A 21,271-nucleotide genomic window follows, 5' to 3' on the forward strand; every position below is an offset into this window, starting at 1 on the left:
GGGTGGGGGGAGGGGAGAGACAGATCTCCAGTGAGCGCTGGGTTCAGTGAGAGACCATGCCTCCTTAAATCAAGTGGCGAATAATGGAAGAAGATACTCAATGTCAATTTTGAGCCTCTTCAGGGTCCTATATATGTACCCCATTCCCCAAACACATGTAAAAACACGTATACACATACAAACACCAAAAATAAATAAAATAAAATAAAATAAAAATGTAATGAGTCAAAAACGTGAAAATAATTTAAGGAAGCAAACCTCAAAACTATTAGGCACCATGATTTACGGAGATGATTGGCCCCACCTGACTCTGAGTGCCAGCACTCCTCCAACATTTGTAGCCTCCAAGATGGAACCGGAATCAGGGCACCCTGTGCTTGCCAGACAGGGCCGGGAGTCCTGCTGCTCCTGAGGAGTGCTCAGGTTCAGGAGGAAGTCTGTACTCGCGTGTCAGTGGTGTGGGTACCTAGTAATTCACTCTCTGGTTGTTTATGGAAAAGAATGTGTCGTGCTCTCCCTGGCATATTTAATCTCAGACTATAAATCTCAGAGATTGAGAGCAAACAATTAAAAGGCTTGAGGTCATATCACATCAGAATTTCCCATGGTGAGTTGGAGAGCTGACTCACAATGGAGAGCAGCAATGGAGCTCTGGGATGCCAGGGACTGGGTTGCTTCGGGGACCCCTTGTTCGGCAGTGTGATAAAAGTTCTGGCCTGGTGGGCAAAGAATTCGGCGAGTGACAAACAGACACAGCACAAGGGAGTGTGTTATCTGAATGCAATTTGTACAAAGTGAAAATCAAGCTTATATAGTATACAGAAAATAGGGCAAACGACAGAAGTCACGTAGGCAGGAGACGGCTACATCAAGGTCAGTGAGAACAAGCAGCCAGGTGCAAGGCGGAGGAGCAGTGGTGTCCTTCTTGGGCTCTTTTGGTAGCCCCAAGATAAATTCTCTGGGTCTGTCTGAAGCAAGCAGCTGAAGGTTGCATACTAGCATTTCTTGGCTGTAACAAAGATAATTAGGGACAGAAGCCCTAAAACTTCTCTCTGGTTAGTAAAACAATTCTGCCTTGTGTGAGTCTGCTCTGATAATAAGTGCCTAACTGCTATCTCTAACTCTTGAGACACCCTGTCTGGTAAGACAGCTTCTGTGTAAAGATTCCAATCTAATTACAGCTGGGAAATCAATTTAGGATTATTGAAACACTGTGGAGGCCAGGAAATAATGTTTAATCTCAGTTTAGCTAATAACGAAGTATTTCTTAGGGCACCTTTATGCCTGAATAAAGAAAGCATGCAGATCTCTCCACAGACTTTAGCAGAGACCAATCTAGAACATACCTGAGCTAGGCGATGTCAGCGACTGACTACCTCAGGAGACTGACTCCTTTTGAAGTGTATGCCTCAGGTCCGTGTTCAGGTTTTTAGGCCTGTCATCCAGACACAACTGAAGTAGACGAGTGCTGTGGTGACACTGGGAGAGTTACCTGGGTCTGTACTTTAGTTCTCTCATCAAGCGAATAAGGATGTGTAGTCTAACTTCACTGGTGGCTGTGAGACTAGTATGCTACTAAAGCTGCAGGCGTGGACAAGAGAGAGAAGCACACAGTGACTTGTTATCAGGATAAGGATGCTGGCGATGGGTTTGGCATGAGGTCTTTTATCTTTGCCAATCTCATTTGATTTCCCCCAGGAACTGCTGTTAAGGAATTGCCTTGGTCCGGTTTTACAGATAAGGTGGTTGGATACAGGGAGGCTAATTACGTTGCTCAAGTTCATATAGCTGCTAAGGCAGAAGAAATGGATTTAAACCTGGGTTGACTAGGTGGCAAGTCTCTGGTGAGCCCCCATACTTTTGCCTCAGAATAGACGGCTCTTTGCTGGATCCCGTGGCCACTAAAAGCCTCCACTGTGCCCTTGTAACAGCTCTCAAAGCCTCTACTGTGCCCTATAGCTGTTCTAAAAGCCCTCACTGTATTCCTATAGCTGCTTGTTGCATTTTTCTGGTGAAATTCCCCACATCCTGGTTTTTTTTTTTTTTTTCTCAGCAAGGCTTTTCCCACTCAACCCCTCCTTCAGTGTAACCTTGTTAGCTTTGAGCCAGGCACACCCCTGGCTGGGCCTGGGCTTACAGGCTGTCTCTCCCCACCCCTTTCTTTTGCTTCAGCTTAAAGAGTTATTACATGCCTCTGATTCACTCTTTTTGCTCTTAGCCCTGAAAGGGGCAAGAAGGCTCAAGCTTGGGGCCAAAACTCGGAGTCCGAGAAGGATAGAGAAGGGGTCTTGGGGAGTAGGGACTCCCCTCCAGCCCCTTCATGGTAACTCCTATAAATCACAGAGCACCCTCTGGGAAAATGAAGAGCCTCTGGTAAGCCCATGCCTCTGGAGGGAGATGGGTGAGGATTTTTGCAGTAGGGGTAGCATAAGGGAAGGTGAGAGACGGTGAGAACCGAGGGGAAAGGCAGATGAGATTGTAGAGCAGGTATATAAGCATCTGAAATAGCAAAAGAAGAGGCAAAAACCAAAGATAAAAGAAAGCAGAGTCAAGGGAGTGTAGAAAGTGAGATGGTGCGAAACCAAGGCAGGAATGTGTTTATTCGAAGAATTCCTAAGTGAGCTTTCAAAATGTAAATAAAGGCAGCAATATGCCTTGAGATTTGGCTGTCTCCATCAGCCAGATTTGGCAGGTTTAAAAGATGAAAGCACTTCCATGGGAAGAGATTCCTGTTTGGATCATTTTCTCTCTCTCTCTCTCTTCTTCAGGAAAATTCCAGTTGTCTTCCTTGTATGCAGTTTTCTGGGACCGTGGGTATCTGCAACTCCTAAGCGTCGCGCAAGTAAGAGCTATGGTTTAGGAAGTGTGAAGTATCTCTTGCCACCAGAAGCAGGCAGGACTGTGATGAGGCAGGGCTATGGTTGAGTGAAGACTGTGTGCTTCCAACAGTCCTTCACGATTTCCCTCTTTGATTTGCATTGCGGGGGGGGATGTTTGGATGGTTGGTTCTATGCTCAATGCTGAGCCTAGAAAGGGCGTCTCAACTGTAAGCTGGTAGGCAGGAAGGATAGCTGTGTTTTTTTTTTTTTCCTAGGGCTAGACATGGTGCTTCTTTCAGATGGTGAATGATAAATATTGAGGGACTACATGGATGTATGGATGGGTAGATGGATGGATTTTCCCAAAACATTGGAGTCAGGAGGATAAAAAGAAAGTATTTGATGTACTTTAATGGATAGGGCAAAACTCAGCTATGTACTGAAGTGCGCTCTCTCTTTCCTCTCTGTCTCTCTGTCTGTCTCTCTGTCTCCATCTCTGTCTCTCTGTCTCTGTCTCTGTCTGTCTCTCTGTCTCCCTCTCTCTCTCTGTCTCTGTCTCTGCCTCTCTCTGTCTCTCTGTCTCTGCCTCTGTCTCTCTGTCTCTCTCTCTGTGTCTCTCTCTGTCTCTGTCTCTGTCTCTCTGTCTCTCTGTCTGCATTTCTGTCTCTCTCTCTCTCTCTCTCTCTCTCTTTCTTTCTCTTTCTCTTTCTCTCTCTGTGTATGTGTGTGAAGTCTAAGAGTCCTATCAAGGCAGGAGAGCATCTGACAGTTCTAAGAACTCATCTCTGATGGTGACAATTTCCCAAGAGTTACACTTGTCTTGGAGCCTCATTGAAGTGGTTCAAGGCTGACTCTGTAAAATGCCATTGTAAATTTAGAGTTGCTGGTATTTAAGGAATATTTCTAGCCCAAACCACCAGAAGTTTTCCAAACAGGCTTCTGACCCCATGCCATCCAGGACACTGTGCAGCTCTGGTTTCAAATGGAACAAATCCCCAACCCCTCCAGGTGGGAACATTCCTCCATCATAAATCAGTTCTCTAGTTCCACGCCTTGCATCCCTTCCTGGAGAAGCCGAAGGTCAATGGATTCTGACCATGAGGCATTGAGTTCAAGACAAATAAATGGCTTATAAGTGAGCTAGTATAACATTGTGTTTTAAGCAGTTGCTTGGTTATTAAAATTATTTTAATGTTATTTAATATCAAATTAATGGTCGTCATCTTGTAGTGGATGGACTGGATGACACAGTATTATTGCTTTTACAGGATTTCCTGCCAATTCCATTTCTAATGGTGGAAGTGAACTGTGTCCCAAGATCAGAATTGGCCAAGATGACTTACCAGGCAAGTAGCGCTGTATCATCCTGGAAATGCAAGCTTCCCACATAGAGTTCACTTTGGAAAAGGATAGAACCAGTCTCACTTTCAACTTCTCCTTTTTCTATTCTCTTTCTGTAGGGTTTGACCTGATCTCTCAGTTCCAAATTGAGAAGGCTGCATCTCGAAGGACTATCCAGAGGGTGGTGGGATCCACAGCATTACAAGTGGCTTACAAGCTGGGAAGTAATGTAGACTTCAGGATTCCAACAAGGTAACCTATCAGAAAGACTCTAATTACCTTCCTTAAGTGTGTTTAGAAATGTTTACAGCTATGCAATGTCAAAGGTTTTTTTTGTTTGTTTGTTTTTTGTTTTGTTTTGTTTAACTGTTTGGGATATCTTGGATTATTTTACTTTAAGATAAAGGCCTTGGAATACAGCTCAGTAGTAGATCACTTAATTCCAATGCATTAAATCACCAGAACTGCTAAAATAAAATAAAAACCAAAAAAGAATGTGTTCACCTATCAATCATTAGCACCCAAATACCTCTCTTCACGTTAGGTTTGCAATGTACTTTCCATTCCAGGAATAAAAACACCTCTGAGACTATTATACATCAATTCAGGACATGTTCTTACAAGTTTGCTTTCTGTTTTTCTGTAATTTGTCTGGTTTTGACTGAAAGGACTCTCTGTGAGCAGCACCAGAAGTAAAACATAAATTTAACTTGAAGCCGCAGTGTGGTTTGAAGGCCCACAGTGGAGCTGTTCAAGTGTCCTGGTGCTGAAAGAGAACCACCCATGTGGTTTTCCTCCTGGATGATGCCAGACAAACAAAACAAGCCTTCTCCTTAATGAATTATTTTTTTCTTCATTTTTTTCAAAAAATTTCTTGGGTATTTTCTTTATTTACATTTCAAATGCTTTCCCCTTTTCAGGTCTCTCCTTCAGGAACCCCTATCCCATACCCCCCTCCTCCTGCCTCTATGAGGGTGTTCCCCCACCTACCCACTCCCATTCTCCTGCCCTGGCATTCCCCTACACTTGGGTGTTGAACACTCTCAGGTCCAAGAGCCTCTCCTCCCACAGATGTTCAACAAGGCCATCTTCTGCCAGCACCATGGGAGCTCCGGGGGGTCTGGCCTGTTGACACTTTTGCAAACCCCCTTAGCTCCTTCAGTCCCTTCTCCATCTCTTCCACTGGGGACCCCTGAGCTTAGTCCAATGGTTGGCTGTGAGCTTCTTCCTATGTATTTGTCAGACTCTGGCAGATCTTTTCAGGAGATAGCCATATCAGCCTCCTGTCAGCAAGCACTTCCCGGCATCCACAATAACGTCCGGTTTTGGAAACTGTATATAGGCTGGATCCCCAGGTGGGGCAGTCTCTGGATGGCCTTTCCTTCAGTTTCTGCTCCACACTTTGTCTCCACATTTCCTCCTATGACTATTTTGTCCCCCCTTCTAAGAAGCACTGAAGCATCCACACTTTGGTCTTCCTTCTTCTTGGGCTTCATATGGTCTATGAATTGAATCTTGGGTATTCCAAATTTGGGGGGTAATATCCACTTATCAGTGAGTACATACTATGTTTGTTCCTCTGTGACTGAGTCACCTCACTCAGGATGATATTCTCAAGTTCCATCCATTTGCTTGTGAATTTTGTGAAGTCATTGTTTTTAATGGGTAAGTAGTACTCCATTATGTAAATGTACCACATTTTCTATATCTATTCATCTGTTGAGGGACATCTGGGTTGCTTCCAGCTTCTAGCTATTATAAATATGGCTGCTATGAACATAGTGGAGCATGTGTCCTTATTACATGTTGGAGCATCTTCTGGGTATATGCCCAGGAGTGGTATAGCTGGGTCCTTAGGTAGTACTATGTCCAATTTTCTGAGGAACAACCAAACTGATTTCCAGAGTGGTTGTACAAGCTTGCAGTCCCACCAGCAATGAAAGAGTGTTCCTCTTTCTCCACAACCTCACCAGTATCTGCTGTCACCTGAGTTTTTTTTATCCTAGCCATTCTGACTGGTGTGAGGTGAAATCTCAGGGTTGTTTTGATTTGCATTTCCCTGATGACTAAGGATATTTTTATTTATTTATTTATTTATTTATTTATTTATTTATTTATTTATTTACATTTTTGGTTTTTTGAGACAGGGTTTCTCCATATAGCCCTGTCTGTCCTGGAACTCACTCTGTAGACCAGGCTGGCCTCGAACTCAGAAATCTGCCTGCCTCTGCCTCCCAAGTGCTGGGATTAAAGGTGTGTACCACCACCGCCCGATTATTTAAAAATTTTTTATTTTAAAGAGCATTGCTTTAACATAATCCTGTTTCTTCCCTGCTCCCTCTCAAATTTATATACTCTTATTCTTTAATTGTTATGTACACACACATACACACACACACATCTAAATATATAAATATAACCTTATGAGTCCCTTTAATGTTGATTGTGTATACACACACACACACACACACACACACACACACACACACACACACGGGCCTGCTGCTTGGTAGCCAGTTAAGAACTACTCATCCTTGGGAAAAGGTTGGTTCTCTCTCCACAGTCATTAATTAGCTTTTCATCTAGTGCAGGGCCTTGTGAGATTTCTCCTATTCACACTGGCATGTCAACTGGTGTTGTCATTGGTCTCGTTTAGTCAACCATATTGCTGGGATGTCAAAGGTGCACCTTTCTTGTTTAGAAGACACATCTCTTGGCAGTTATCATGGTCCTCTGGCTTTTAGAATGTGCCCAGCCTCTCTTTCGTGAGGCTTGCTGAACCTTACATGTAGGGTTGCTCTGTAGATGTATCCATTTTGTGTGCTCTGCACCTAGTTGTTTGCATTGTGACTAGTTGTGAATTTCTGTTAGGGCCTCTTCTTCAAAAACTAGGCTTCTTTGATGAGGAATGAGAGCTACATTCATCTGTGGGTGGAAGGACGTGCATTTTGAATGCAGTTAGAAAGTATACTGGTTTAGAAAATTGTCAACAATAAGTTCTCAAGGTTCCATGACCTCACCAGCCATGGGTGGTTGGCTAGATTTACAGTACCAGGCACAAATTCCCTCATATTAAGCAGGCCTTAAATCCAATTAGATGGTAATTGGTTGCCATCAATAGATAGTGCCATTATTGCACTTTTGAAATATTTTGCCATGCTGGTCATTGTTGGTCCATAGGCTTCACGGCTATACAGGACTATTGGCTACTGTTCTCTGAGGCAGCCTGCCTAGGGTGTTGGAATATTGCAGGAGCTAGTCCTCAGCGAGTAGACTTCCAGGTCGGACACAGCTTAAGTCCTCCAGGTTCTGTGTCTAAAGTGTGTGGTGTCTTTAGCCATAGAGACTGGCCTTCAAATTCTTGAATGAAATGGAGAGCACTGCCAATAGCTATGCTGTTTAAAAAATCTCCTGATTCCCCTAGCCAGTGTCTCAAAAGAGGTTTCTCATGACTGGCACTAATTCCCTCCCTCCATCTGCCTCCTATGGCTATTTTATCCCCCCTTCTAAGTGAGATTCCAGCTTCCTCACTGTGCCTGACTTCTTGCTTAGCTTCTTTGGGTCTGTGGAGTGTAGCATGAGTATCTTGTATTTAATGGCTAATATTAATTTAGAAGTGAGTATATACTGTACACGTCATTTTGGGACTGGGTTACCTCATTCAGGATGGTATTCTCAAGATACATCCATTTGCCTGCAAAATTCATGATGTCTTTGTGTAGATGTGCCACATTTTCTTTATCCATTATTTTCTTTATCCATTATCCAGCTGAGGGATATCTAGTTTTTTTTTTTTCTTCCAGTTTCTGGCTATTACAAAAAAAGATGCTATGAACATTGTTGAGCAAGCATCTTTGTGGAATGGTAGAACATCTTTTGGGTATATGTCTAGGAGTGGTATGGCTGGGTCTTGAGGTAGAACTATTCCCAGTTTTATGTAAGTATATTTTATGTAATTTTAAGTAAAAGTAATGTAGTATGATTCTCTATAATGTGATTCTCTATGGTTTTGTCAAGCTCTTTAGTGTTAGTTTTTCCTTTCCATGGTATTATTCTATCCCTCTCCCCAGATATCCTCAATGTTTTCCCCAGCTCCCCTTCACATCACTCATGTTATGTCATCTCCCTTTCTCAGGAGACCCTTTTTCCCTTCCATCACCATGGTCCTTTCTTACTTTTCTGGTTCTTGCAGTTATTTGAGGTGATCTACTCACATCTGGAGATTCAGAGCTAGGAACCACAAATAAGAGAGCCCAAGACCTTAGTTTTTCTGGGTCTGGGTCACCTCACTCACAATATTGTCTAGTTTCATAATTTACCTGGAACTCTCATGGTTTCATTTTTTTTCTTGAACAAACTAAGAGTAGATCTGCCATATGATGCAGCTGTACCACTCATCAGTATATGTCCACAGGACAGAATCTTGCTCACTAGTGTTCAGTGCCATGCTCTTCCCAATGGCCAGGAAAAACAATCATTTTTTTGGAAATGTCCTTCTGAGGAATAGATAGTGAAAATGTGGTCCATATATACTATGGAATTTGCTTCCTCCATTTTAAATTACTCATGAAAAAGCTAGATGACAAGGAAGGAAGGGTTGGACTCATTCTCAGGGAACAGAGACACTTGTTTTTTAATGAGTCTTTTTGTACTGGAGAATATAGACCCCAAGACAGTGAAAAAAGGCAAAGAATCATCATGGAAAAAAATATGCTACAAAAACCTAATGTGAGATAATGATAATTTTTGCTTATTTACCCTCATAATTATAAAGAATTAAGAGACATAGTTATGCTTTCTTTTACTCTTTTTAAAAGGCATAATAGCTTCCCATTCTTAACTACCATTTACAAATGTGTCATGCTTGCTTTGTTTTGTAGCACAGACTTTAGCTTTCTCAGTATTAAGGTCATAAACAAATATTTCAAGGTTCAAAGACTTACTCAAACCCATATTGTTCTCCACTTAAGGTACTTCATGAAGATTGGGATACAATAAATCATTTATAGACACAACTTCTTTTAAATTATGTATGTGCATAGGTTTGCTTATTGATAGGCATAGCATATTTTCAAGAATGAAATCTTAGGTGTTTAATAATACATTAGGCTGCCTGTTCTGTGGACTAGGAGTCAGAGATATTTAACAATCTTTGGTACACACAAATATGTATATTTTATTCATATGAACAATGAGGCATTTTCCTTTGTTATCCTACTAACATACTTGTCTACTCTAAAAGATTATTAACATATTAGTCATAGTTACATCTATATAAAAATATGGATGATTTTCATATGTGTGGAGAGAGAGGTACACACAGGTATCCTTGATGTGACAGCACATTTAAGAATGATGTATTCTATGAGAATTGCAAATGAGTACATCTATAAATGAGAACTTTATTTTCTTTTTTAGAGATTATTTTGGAATTAAAAAAACATAAAATCAAAAGAAGTGTGACAAACAAATTGAGAAATTAAAAGTATATTTAAAAGAAATATCTGGAGTCATGTCATTAGTTCTATTATTGAAAACTTTAGGTAGTTTTTTTCCCCTTGTTTTGAAAAACTTCTGTATACATTTACAAAAGTGTGTATGCATAGGTGTGCATATATATACATATGATGTTTCAATTCACTAAATGCCATCTATGCAATTGATACACATTGGGATCTTTCTTCTTATCTCACTTTTCCTCATTGTCAGAAGGGAACTAAATTCAAAAGTTTTACCTGAACGAAGGTGGTTTGGAATTTGGGTCTTAATGCCTGATTGTCAATTTTCTTAGTTAGCAAACACATCTCACTGATATTTACTTCTCTTGGCATTTCTTTCATGTTGAGGAATTTTCCTATATTTAGAAATTGTAAAGAAATAACTTTGAAGACTTTGAAAGCTGACGTTCTTTAAGAACTTGCTTCAAGACAAGATCTACAGATAAGGGCAGATAAGGCTCTATAAATAAGGACCGCCTTAGGGTCTCTGTTGCTTCGAGTTTTCCACTTACTACAGTGAAGAGGTGGCAACACCATCAACCTTACATGGTAGACCGAAGCATGATAGAGTAGGAGTGGAGAAGGAAGAGTTGGTTTTGCATTGCTCCTTATGCATTCAGGAATGTACAAAAAATGACCAGCTGCTACGTCACTATCATACATGACCAGCTGCTACGTCACTATTATACTCCCAAATCCTCGAGAAACACATCCTTAGTGGCAAGAAGCCCTTACATAAATTTGCTGTAGCTGGCTACCAATTTTAAAAAATGTTTCTGTGGGTCTAGAATACAATTCCTGAGAGTGGTCTCGCAATTATGAAAATAGCAAATAATTTTAACATATGTAAAAAATTAAAACTCACTTTAATTAAATGGTTTTCATAAGCTAGCAGAGTCCATTTAGACTTTAAATAATACCTGCTTTCAATTTTTGAAGGAAATGTTGCCCAGAACATTGCAAGAGTGTGGTTTTTGTGGCTGAGATGGCATTGCTGAATGGTGGCTCTTTGGGTAGAACAAATGGAAATATTATTGATAACCTTCATTAGCTATAAGGGAGGTATTTTTAAAATGTGTATTTAAATTTTAAGGTGGAAACACAGTGTATATGAGTGACTGAACTGGAGAAGAACAAATGTTGTATAGTTTTTTCATACTGTAGCCTTTCTGCTGGACTAGAATTCAAAATGACATAAACACCGAAAAATGGTAAACATGTATAAGCCCAGAAAACAAGGTTTATATTTATTATTTTCAAACTCTTCTCAGGCATTTGTATCCCAGTGGACTGCCTGAAGAATATTCCTTTTTAACTACTTTCCGGATGACTGGAAGTACACTTCAAAAGCACTGGAACATTTGGCAGATCCAGGACTCCTCAGGGAGGGAGCAAGTAGCCGTGAAGATAAATGGCCAAACAAAGTCCGTCGCATTTTCATACAAGGGGCTGGACGGGAGTCTCCAAACGGCGGCCTTCTTGAATTTACCATCCTTGTTTGACTCCCGGTGGCATAAGCTCATGATTGGTGTGGAAAGAACAAGTGCCACTCTTTTTATTGACTGCACCAGGATCGACTCCTTACCTATAAAACCGAGAGGCCAGATTGATGCTGATGGCTTTGCTGTGCTGGGAAAACTTGTGGACAATCCTCAGGTTTCTGTTCCTGTAAGTATAAAAATTACAAGATACTACCACAAAAGTAATTGAAAACAAACGTGCATGGCCAGAGGTCAGCACCCAAGACATCTTTAACCATCAGCTATAGTGCATACAATGAATATAGTGTATACAATGGATATAGTGCATACAATGAATATAGTATATGCAATGGATATAGTGCATACAATGGATAGTGAATACAATGAGTATAGTGTATACAATGGATAAAGTGCTTTAATGAATATAGTATATACAATGGATATAGTGAATACAATAGATATAGTGTATACAATGGACATAGCGCTTATAATGAATATAGTATATACAATGGATATAGTACATACAATGAATATAGTGCACACAATGTATATAGTACATACAGTGGATAGTTATTGACTTTGAAAAGTTTATTAAATACATTGCTCATTAAAAAAAACTTTTACTGGCAGTTTTGAGTGCTGTGTGGAACACAGAATTTTAGTTAAGCAGATAATAGTAAAGTCAAGACCAACTTGGAAGGCAATATACACCCACCTGGAGCATCCATAAGTCATCGAGACAACTTACAAGGAAACCCGCACTAGTATCATCTATTTACAATTAATTATAAATTTTAAAGTAAGATTAGAGATAAATCATGAATACAGTTAGTCAAGGAGTCCACGATTTTGGAAGCAATACATTTTGAAAGGGAAGAATTTGAATTGGCAAAAGAAGGGAAGATTGTATGAAAGATGACTAAGGGACTAATTAGGGTATATTCAACAGTCTAGAGACTAGTTGATTTCAGTAAAATGTGTGGATGTAAATGGAGTGTTTATGGGAGGCGGGTGAAGGATTATAACTGAAGATGGTAAGAAGTAAAGTTGGGAAGTCATATGATGAGCAAGAATAAAAATTATATAGGTGGTGTGATATGGATTTATTTAGAACTAGGCTTTGTGCAATAGGGTAGAAGAAAATAATTGTCAAAAAGATTTTTACTTTTAATTTTTTTGTATTTTTGTCTGTGCACATGGGTGTGGTGTCCTTGGAGACCAGAAGAGGACATTGGATTCCCCTGTGCTAGAGCAGATGATTGTGAGTCACTTGATGTGGGTGTTGGGGACCAAACTTCTACCCTTGGCAAAAGCACAGGCATTTAACCATAGAGCAATCTCTCCTGCCTGAAGTAAAGAATTTTAAAGCTCTATTCATTATTTCACTGTAGATATAAACCATTGATATAGAAGTAAAGAATTTTGTAATGACACCACTATTATATCAAATAGTACCTTCTAGCAATTCTTTAAGAATATTTTATAGCGTTTGGACAGTAATTTAAAAAATACAACCTTAAAGGGCAAGGATTTTTTTAAGGAAACAGAAGGGGATAAAATTCAATATAAAAAAACTGTTGATGCTAATCCATCTCTCCTACTGTATGGATCTCTAACATTCTAGTCACAAAGCCTAGGTCATAGATGGTGGTAAGGGTGATACAATGGTTTTGAATTGTTTCTGTGAACTTCTCTGGGGGAAAAAGGTTATCGGGGACCTCAGTAATGGAATTGTTCAAATAACTTGTTTTTACAGGAAGAGCTATGATTGGTGTGAAAGTTGGTGTGAAATTTCTATATTCTGTGATAGGCAGGAAGCAATTTGTAGCTGCCACATTACTGCTCTGGCTTGTAGACTCTCGAGAAAATATTTCTTCATCTAATGAGTCATGGCACTTCAAGTGGCTGGGTTAGAAAGCCGATGTGGCCCCTGTTGTGAAATGCTCAAATTCTGTGCAGCAGTAACTTTGCAATGACCCTAAAGTGGTTTTCAGAGAACACAGCCTCTACAATGTCAGGTGAGATTTCTGGACTCGGGTGAGAGAGAGGAGTTCTTAGCGTCTTGAAAATGTGTTGAGTGTCAGTTGTTTGAAAAAGGGATTCATTGACCTTAAAAATCCTTCAAAATCATAGAATTCTGCTTTCTGGGTGCTAGTGAAGATGCCTGTAAATTGTTTTGGTTCCAGAGAGACAAACCCTCAATATTACTTTACTATATATGTGGTAGCTGGTTATAGATGTTCTGATAAATCCAGTCTCACAGCACAATGCAGACAAGTTTGTGTCATTTCGTTGTGTAGGGATGCAGCCAATTTTCTAGCATCTTTTCCTTTCCAGGATCAATTCTAGACTCTTGACCCCTTCCTGCAAACAAATGAGATCTGATCCCAAATCTCCATAAAGTTCAACATTGGATGGTGGTTGGGTGGTGTGGTGCCATTGATAGCATTGATAATGGATGAAAGCTATAGGCCAGAAAAATTCTCTCTCCACTCAAGACGTGACAATATCAAATTTAACTTTTGCTAATGTAGCCCACTTCTTCTGCCTTCCCCTCCAGCTTCTCTTCTGCTCCCTTTTACCTTCCTCTTCCTCCTCTTCTTTCTTCCTTCTCTAAAAGAAAAGTAGAAAGAAGCCCATATACTCTTTAAAAAAACTATCTTGGTGCCTTTAATGTAACAATTTGAAGTTTTCAAAATCCCTTGTATCTAATTTTCTAATCTTTAGAACAATTTTGTTAGAAACCCATTTCTACTGACTCAGTAAAATAAACTATCTCAACTAGGTTTACTGGCTTGTAAGAAACAGCATTAGGTATTAAAATTGTAATTTACTTTCCTTTCTTTAATTCCAACCAGCTTTCTTTTAGGGGGAAAGCAGGTGGTTCATTTGAGAGGCAGAGGCAGGAGGATCTCTGTGATTTTGAGATCAGACTCATTTACATAGTGAGTTAAAGTCAGAACATGGTTTCACTGTGAGATCCCACCTCAAAAAAATAAAAAATAAAAAATAAATAAAAATAAAGAAGGAAGAAAAAAAGGAAGGAAGGTACATATAAGGACACACCTTTCCTTGTAGTTGACCTTATTCTTAATTTCAAAGGCATTTATGGTTTGTATGGGTTTTTCCCCCTCAGAATTTATTCTGTAGCACAAATAAAATAAATGTTAAGAAATAAAGGAAGACTGAGGAGTATAAATTGTATCCCTAAACATTAATCCTGCTTGTTTATTTATCTAGTAAAGTTTCCTTGAGTGCTTATACGTTAGGAATACCCATAAAATGTGTGCCTTTCCCCTTAAAAAAAAAAAAAAGAGCTGTTGCCTCCTCCAGGCCATGGAGAATGAGGTGGAACCTGAACAGAGATACGGTATTGGAGAAATGTGCCATGCAAGCCCTCACTCAGGTCAGGGTAGAAGGGTTAGGAGGAAGGGCCAAGGAGCCTTATAAAAGGAGGTGGTGTCCGAGGGGGATCTTGGAGAGGAGAAGGAATGGCATTCGAGATAGATGGATTCTCATTCGAAAAGTACACATATATGTATATACACACATACACATACACACACACATAGAATCAATTCAATTCATCCCTTTTCAAACTTTTAAAGACTTCTTATATTATTCACTATTCTTCAAAATTAAAGCAATCAACATGAGTCTTCAAAGTTCAAGTGCCCATGCTTTGCCCTAGACCCCCCCCACCCCCCGTTTTTACCTCATAGCTTATCTTCTTGGGGTTTTCATCAGTTTGCCTAAAAAAACTGAATTTGTTGGGAATTATTGAAGCCTTCCACCACCTAGGTCTTAAAGGGTGATGGCTACTGATATGCATATATCATGAGCAGCACAAAAGCCATACTAATAGGAAACCTGTTCCTCAATTTAGAGACAGCAGATACTGTGTCACTTCCTAAGAATTTTTAAGTAAAAAAAAAAAATAATAACATGAAATAGTCCGAAACCAGAAAGGGATGCATATTATTTAAAAGTATTTTCTGAATATGATTGGGTTAATTCTAATCTTCCACACTTTCTATTTATGAGATATTTGTTTTGGGGTCAACACTTGCTTTTCTTTAGTAAGTAAACCAAAAGCAAAATGTCCTTTCTGCAGGCATTATCAGCCATCAGAGGTAGGTATAAGCACTGCATAATAAAAATGGAGCCTAGGCATTTGATGGATCACCAATGTTAAAAGACTCACACTGTGGCCATTTGTGCCTTTGCCCATCTATCCTATCTTGTGTTTCTTCTAAATTGGAAAAAGAAGCTTTCCTGGGCGCTCATGTGTTCCACAATTCAATCACATTCTTATCATTTATAGTTATTTACTGGGCTCAGAGCATTTTATATTTTTTTCCCTATGCATGTCTTTTAAGTTTGTTACTTGTGACTTTAAAACAATAAATTTCTAGTTTCTTATTCTCCTCATGCCTGTATTTTAGGATGCCATTTATCCCATTGCAAAACAGTTTCTTGGCAGCTTACCACACAAGCATGCTATTTTATGACAACTTCTTTAGTGTTTGTTGACAGCCTGATTGCCTAGGAGACTTATTTGGTACAGCTCTATTAGAAAACAAAGTTAGCCTTTCTCTCCTTTCAGGGATGCGTGTTGGGAGTTTGGTCTTGTTTGAGGGAGGATGAAAGTTTATGTGACTTTCTCCATATATAACTCAAATCCTTCTTCTCTTTACCTGTGTGTACTCCCAATAAATCAACATAGAACATGACAAATTTGATGCCTTGAGGAGTGTATCTCTGATGCCTTGCTCTGATTTCTTTTCATCAGATTCAGAGAAAAATGCCAGAGCTGGCAGAACTGTGGATGGAAGAGCTATCTGTCTTCTTTACTCTGTAGCATTGAGTCATGTTAACCTACAAACATGAATACAATGCACATATCATGCACAATAACCTGGGAAAATAAGTTTGGATGTCATGATCAGCACTTCTGGTATTTGAGAAATGTAAGAAGTTACAGTTTTAGAGATTTAAGCAGTGTGTAGTTCTTGTGTTCTGTCATTAAGTCAACAGCTATTTTTAAGTTACTGGCATATTTTATATGACTAAGAAACACAAAAGTTAATGCCCAAATGGAGCTTACATTCTGGGGAGAGGCTGAATAGTTAGGAGTATACCAGGAACTCATAAATGTTACCAGGGAGAACGAAGTAGGAAGTTGAAGTGGGACTCATTCAGAAGTAAACGCTTTTGAGACAGCTTGAACGAACTGAGCCTGGACATATCTTAGAGCGGAAGATCCCAGGAAGAGAGAATATCACTGACAAGGGACAGGTATTGGTATTGCCTGATGACTAGAAGAGGACATGAGAAATAGCTGATGAGACCACATCATTCGGCATCTAAGAAAAGATGCTGGGCAGGCAATTAGGTGTGAGCTCTTGGAGCTTAAGGGGGAGGATCATCCAGGAGCCCAACTCTGGAAGTTGCGAACGTTTATGTTTATGTATTATGAAAGCCATGAAGTCAAGTCCTAAGTGTGGTGTTGAAGGCTTACTTCCTGGGAGCAAGGATTATTGCCACAACGTGGAAAATTTATTTAAAAAGGAAGAGTGTATGACTGATAAGTGAAACGGGATTGTTGTGTCTCAAGAGTTGAGAAGGACTTATTTAATGTGGATGTAACAAGTGTTTCAAAGGCTGGATAGGTCACATGAGGTAGAGACTGACAGTTGGCTGTTGGTTTGAGAGACCAGTGAATGAATCAAATACCCATGGCTCATTGGAATGAAAACTTAGTTGGAAAGGATTCAAGAGAAAGTGAGGAGAGGAATTAGAGACTGAGGAAGACAGTGTTCTGAGTTTTGTATAAAGAGAAGTAGAAAGCAGAACCGATGGAGGAGAGGAATTTGGTTCCATTTGGCAGATACCTCAGGATGCATCGTCATGGCTCAGCATGCAGTACTTCTTGAAGCCCCCTATAATAGCTCCCTGCCTGAAGTATCAAGCATGTGTGCTCAACCAAATCTTCATGAAATGAGCATCTAAATCCGCCCACTTCTTACCATATCTATCCAGAGAAGAAAAAAACCAAAGTATTGAAATTCTTGAGTCCATACTGAGAAAACCCCTCTGTGTACTCTGCCCCAGCTAATGTGGGTCCTCCCCTGCATAGGCCTAACCCTTGTGTGTGTCCCCTTCCCTCTCCTTAGAACCCTCTCTATCCTCTCATCTCTCTGTGAAAATAGCAATTGCTGTTTGGACCTATTCACATATGACGTGGTACATAATGGCTTTACCAGAAAAAAATGTTACCATTTCAAGGGCTTTAGTATTTATTGCTAAACACATTTTTAAAGCACATATATAGTCTTAAATAATATTTATCTTCAAGCACACAATTTAATAAATGAATATGTTCTCAGTGTGCCAACTCCATGTTTGCCACTTTCTCTTGATTCTGAGGCAGTGCAGAGTTTCCTGTTAACATTCCCAGCAAGTGTCATCTGCAGAGATTTCTTCTTGATGACAGGAAAAGCCAATGACTCATCAAAAGTGGCAAATCAGGATAAAATCTGAGACCTCTGTATTTTATTGTTGTTGTTGTTATTGACTGGACAAAAAAATTAAGTATTCTTACTTTTTACTGGTCATAAATACTATTTGTCATTGACTAGACAGCTTAATGAAGATTCAAGCTTGATAGCAAAAATGAGCCTAGGTGCTCAATACTACCAAATTATAAAAATAATTCAGTTTATAAAAATCAAAACTTGTGCCATTCTAAGTAATCTGGAGATGTGTTCAAATACTTGATTTTTCTCAATGGCCCAGCAAAACAAAGACAAGAATGTTGGGATCTGGGCCTCAACACTAATAGCATTCCCTGAGCCTTACCCTAGCTTCAGAAATGAAGTTGGCTTAAGGTTTGTAGAGATGGCCAAATCTGGACAAATTTGAGGACTTCCCACTCACAACAGTCCATTTTCCTTGAGCGAAGGAGGTAGAAAAGATGGTGTTTCCTGTTGTGTTCTATTAAGCATTGTTCTCTACTTAGTAGATTTTTAGAAGATTCTGTTTCTCGGCTCACATTTTTCTCCCCTTATAGACTGTGGACTGTGGAGAGGGGACTACCTGGCTTTCAGAGACCATTTCCACAGTGTTTGCTTTATCCTGGTATTTTTTTTTTTTTAAAACCATGTTGACTGAAGGAGTAAATTAAAATATTTGTCACATATATTTTGTCAGTGAATATTCAAAGAGCAAAAAGGATCCCAGGTATGAAAATGAGAAATGTGGAAATCAGCACTTTAGCTGTATAATGAAAGTGACTTTTACAAAAGCACTCTGCCAATCTTCCTTCAAAATAATTAGCATGCAAATTGAAATTCACATTGCATGCCAAAAAATGGCTGTTGTATAGATGATTATTAGTGCGTAGGTGGTGTTTATGGGAATACGCAGATGTGTTCGGAAACCCTTGATCTATGTGGTACTTTGAATAGCCCAGCTTGTATTCACAGATGAAATACATTTCACTTCCCCATTTTTTTTTTTTGTGCCACAATTGCATTTTCTGCATATTTAATCGGATGCACCAATTTAGTCAGAGAGCATTACATTTTTTTGAGGTGACAGCTTAATGAAGTACTTCACATTTGTAATAAGTAACTTTGATGAACTATCTAAACAAAGGATTTAGGTTTCCTGGATAGCCATATAATTAATGTTTATCAGGGTGAATCACTTTTCAAAATGGAAATTTCATGCACCCATAGTGAATACCTAGTTTGAATTGCCAGTTCACACAAGATTTAGTGAATAAAATTGAGTGAAGTCATCTTTTATTTTGAAGATTAGTAATGAGGAATATATCTTTTCAAATTCTGGTTAAGTTCTTATGTGGTTATTGGGGAAAAGGAATGATAATTCTCTTTTCCATGTGCTATGTTGTCACACATGTGAATCTGTCACTGCGTAGAGACACAGCTGTTGATTTTTAGAGGATGTTCCTAGGTGTGTTTCTATAATGAGCACACAAGATGGGGATAGTTTTGAATCCTAATGAAAGCTGCTTAGTCCAGCTCGAGAGGTTCTAGAAAACAGTAGGAGCGAGTGTACTGAGTTTTAATTTCTCCTTTTCTTTTCTATCCCTCTTTAACATAGATGCTCAGTTGGCAAATGCATTGGTTACCTGTATCAGAAACACAACACACTATGGAGCTAGTGTGCGTTAGTCAGAAATGTTGGGAGGTATAGTAGACAAATTATTATTTAGGAAAATTTAGAAATCCTCTGCCCTTTCCTAGCTATGTGACCTACTGTAATGAGTTGACTCCCTTGTCTCACTTTATCAGTCACCCCAGCCTTAGGTGACATGTATTCCACTGTCATTAAGTAAAAATTCATTCCTATTCCAATTTCTATCTTCCATTTAAAACTTCTACTGCTTTTTTTTTTTTTTTTTTTTGAGACAGGGTTTCTCTGTATAGCCCTGGCTGTCCTGGAACTCACTCTGTAGATCAGGCTGGCCTCAAACTCAGAAATCTCCCTGCCTCTGCCTCCCAAGTGCTGGGATTAAAGGCATGCTTCACCACTACCCGGCTTTCTACTACAATTTAAAATAAAACTCAAACAGTTCTTTTCTTCCCAGTAAACAAGATGAGTCTGGTAAAAGTAGTATTTGGCTGAAATGATTTAACTCTAAGAGGCTGTGTAGCTGGGTGAATCTGTTGAGGGACGCCTGTGTTCTACTGTAAAGTCAGTACAGCACAGTGCTCCACAGCCTATAGATAATTTTCCATCTTAAAAAGTATGCCCTGATAGCAGCTCAGGGTTTTTATTTCACTGAACTTCTTGTTTCTTTTGTTCCCTTCTAAGAGAGATGTTCACCTTTGGCTTGACTCTTCCTGCATTTATTAGAAACGAAGAACTTTGTTTTGGTATGTCTCAGCATCCATTTTCTATCCAGTACCAACTCCGGAGGTGTCCACAGCAATGGCAAACATGTATCTCATATCTTTCTAGAGTTGGCAGAAGTGTATCTCATATCTTCCACCCCCCTACCCCCCCATGGTTTCTCTGTGTAGCCCTGGCTGTCCTGGAACTCTTTCTGTAGACCAGGCTGGCCTTGAACTCAGAAATCTGCCTGCCTCTGCTTCCCAAGTGCTGGGATTAAAGGCGTGTGCCACCAATGCCTGGCCCTGTATCTCATATGTTTTTAGAGCTGGCAGAAGTGCAGCTCATATCTTTCTAGAGCTGGTCCATTTGGCAGGCGGGAAGGAATGGAAATCACCGTGGGCTGAAAGAAAGTGGCAGTATTTAGATTTGAGACCTGGTCACCTAATTGCCTGCTAAGGCCAAAAAATACAGACCTAATTTCCATCGCATATCATGGAATCTGCCTCCCTAGAAGATGATCCAGCATGGCTTCTGGTGGGATATGCACGTTCTCTTTGCCTTGCCATTCAAGGGTTTCTTCAGATTTAGACCTGATAACTCTTGGCTCCCTCTGTTTCCCTTCTTGCTTTAATTTTCCTCTCCTAACACCCTACTGAGAGTATTGGATGCTATTTGAACTGGATTTTAAGTCTTTGGAAGTTTATCCCTCTTCAAATAATGAACAATAGTATCCAATATTTAAATAAATTTGAGCACCCCTCCCACCACTGTCAAGTTCTAGATTTCTCTACTGCTCCATGGAGGGTGTTTCCTTCAGGACTAAATTTTCTTTCTTCCATTTGTGGTCTCTATGGTGACCTCTTGCTATGTCTGTCTCTAATCTCCCAGGTGAAGTTTTAGCATGAGTATTTCTCATGGAGGGAGTAGGCCTGCTTCCTATGGCATGTGCTGACACTTCCTGGCTTGTGTTTTGGACACTTCCTTGTTCTCTGTGTACCACATTTTAATAGCATTGAGTTCTGGAGGTTGCGGTGAGAACAGAAATAGGAAGAAGTCAGTGCCAGTGGTCTGTTTCCAGGTTAGGGCTACTCTGGGGTGAATCACAAGGAAGGCATCTTCCATCAACGCAGAGGAATTTGGGAAGGCTTCCAGCCATCTCTGTTAGAATGTACTCAGGAAAAAGTAAGGGGCTGTGCTTCACTGAGCACAGTAAGTTCAAAGGGCTTCTATTCTGTTAAGGATTATAGACCATATTAAACAACAATGA

The 21,271-nt window shown here is 39.8% G+C and overlaps 1 protein-coding gene across 1 annotated transcript in view; it reads left to right on the plus strand.

Moving 5' to 3' along the window:
- Positions 1-2,114: 2,114 nt before the first annotated feature.
- Positions 2,115-21,271, plus strand: part of Col9a1 (collagen type IX alpha 1 chain) — an 80,391-nt gene continuing 61,234 nt past the window's right edge. Inside the window, exons 1-5 of the mRNA XM_031368812.1 lie at positions 2,115-2,373; positions 2,769-2,842; positions 4,088-4,165; positions 4,280-4,412; positions 10,930-11,326. Coding sequence (XP_031224672.1) covers positions 2,321-2,373; positions 2,769-2,842; positions 4,088-4,165; positions 4,280-4,412; positions 10,930-11,326 — 735 coding nt within the window. The 5' untranslated portion in view covers positions 2,115-2,320. The remainder of the gene's footprint in view (positions 2,374-2,768; positions 2,843-4,087; positions 4,166-4,279; positions 4,413-10,929; positions 11,327-21,271) is intronic.

This window comes from Mastomys coucha, unplaced genomic scaffold (assembly GCF_008632895.1).
Source record: "Mastomys coucha isolate ucsf_1 unplaced genomic scaffold, UCSF_Mcou_1 pScaffold14, whole genome shotgun sequence".
Lineage (NCBI taxonomy): Eukaryota > Metazoa > Chordata > Mammalia > Rodentia > Muridae > Mastomys > Mastomys coucha.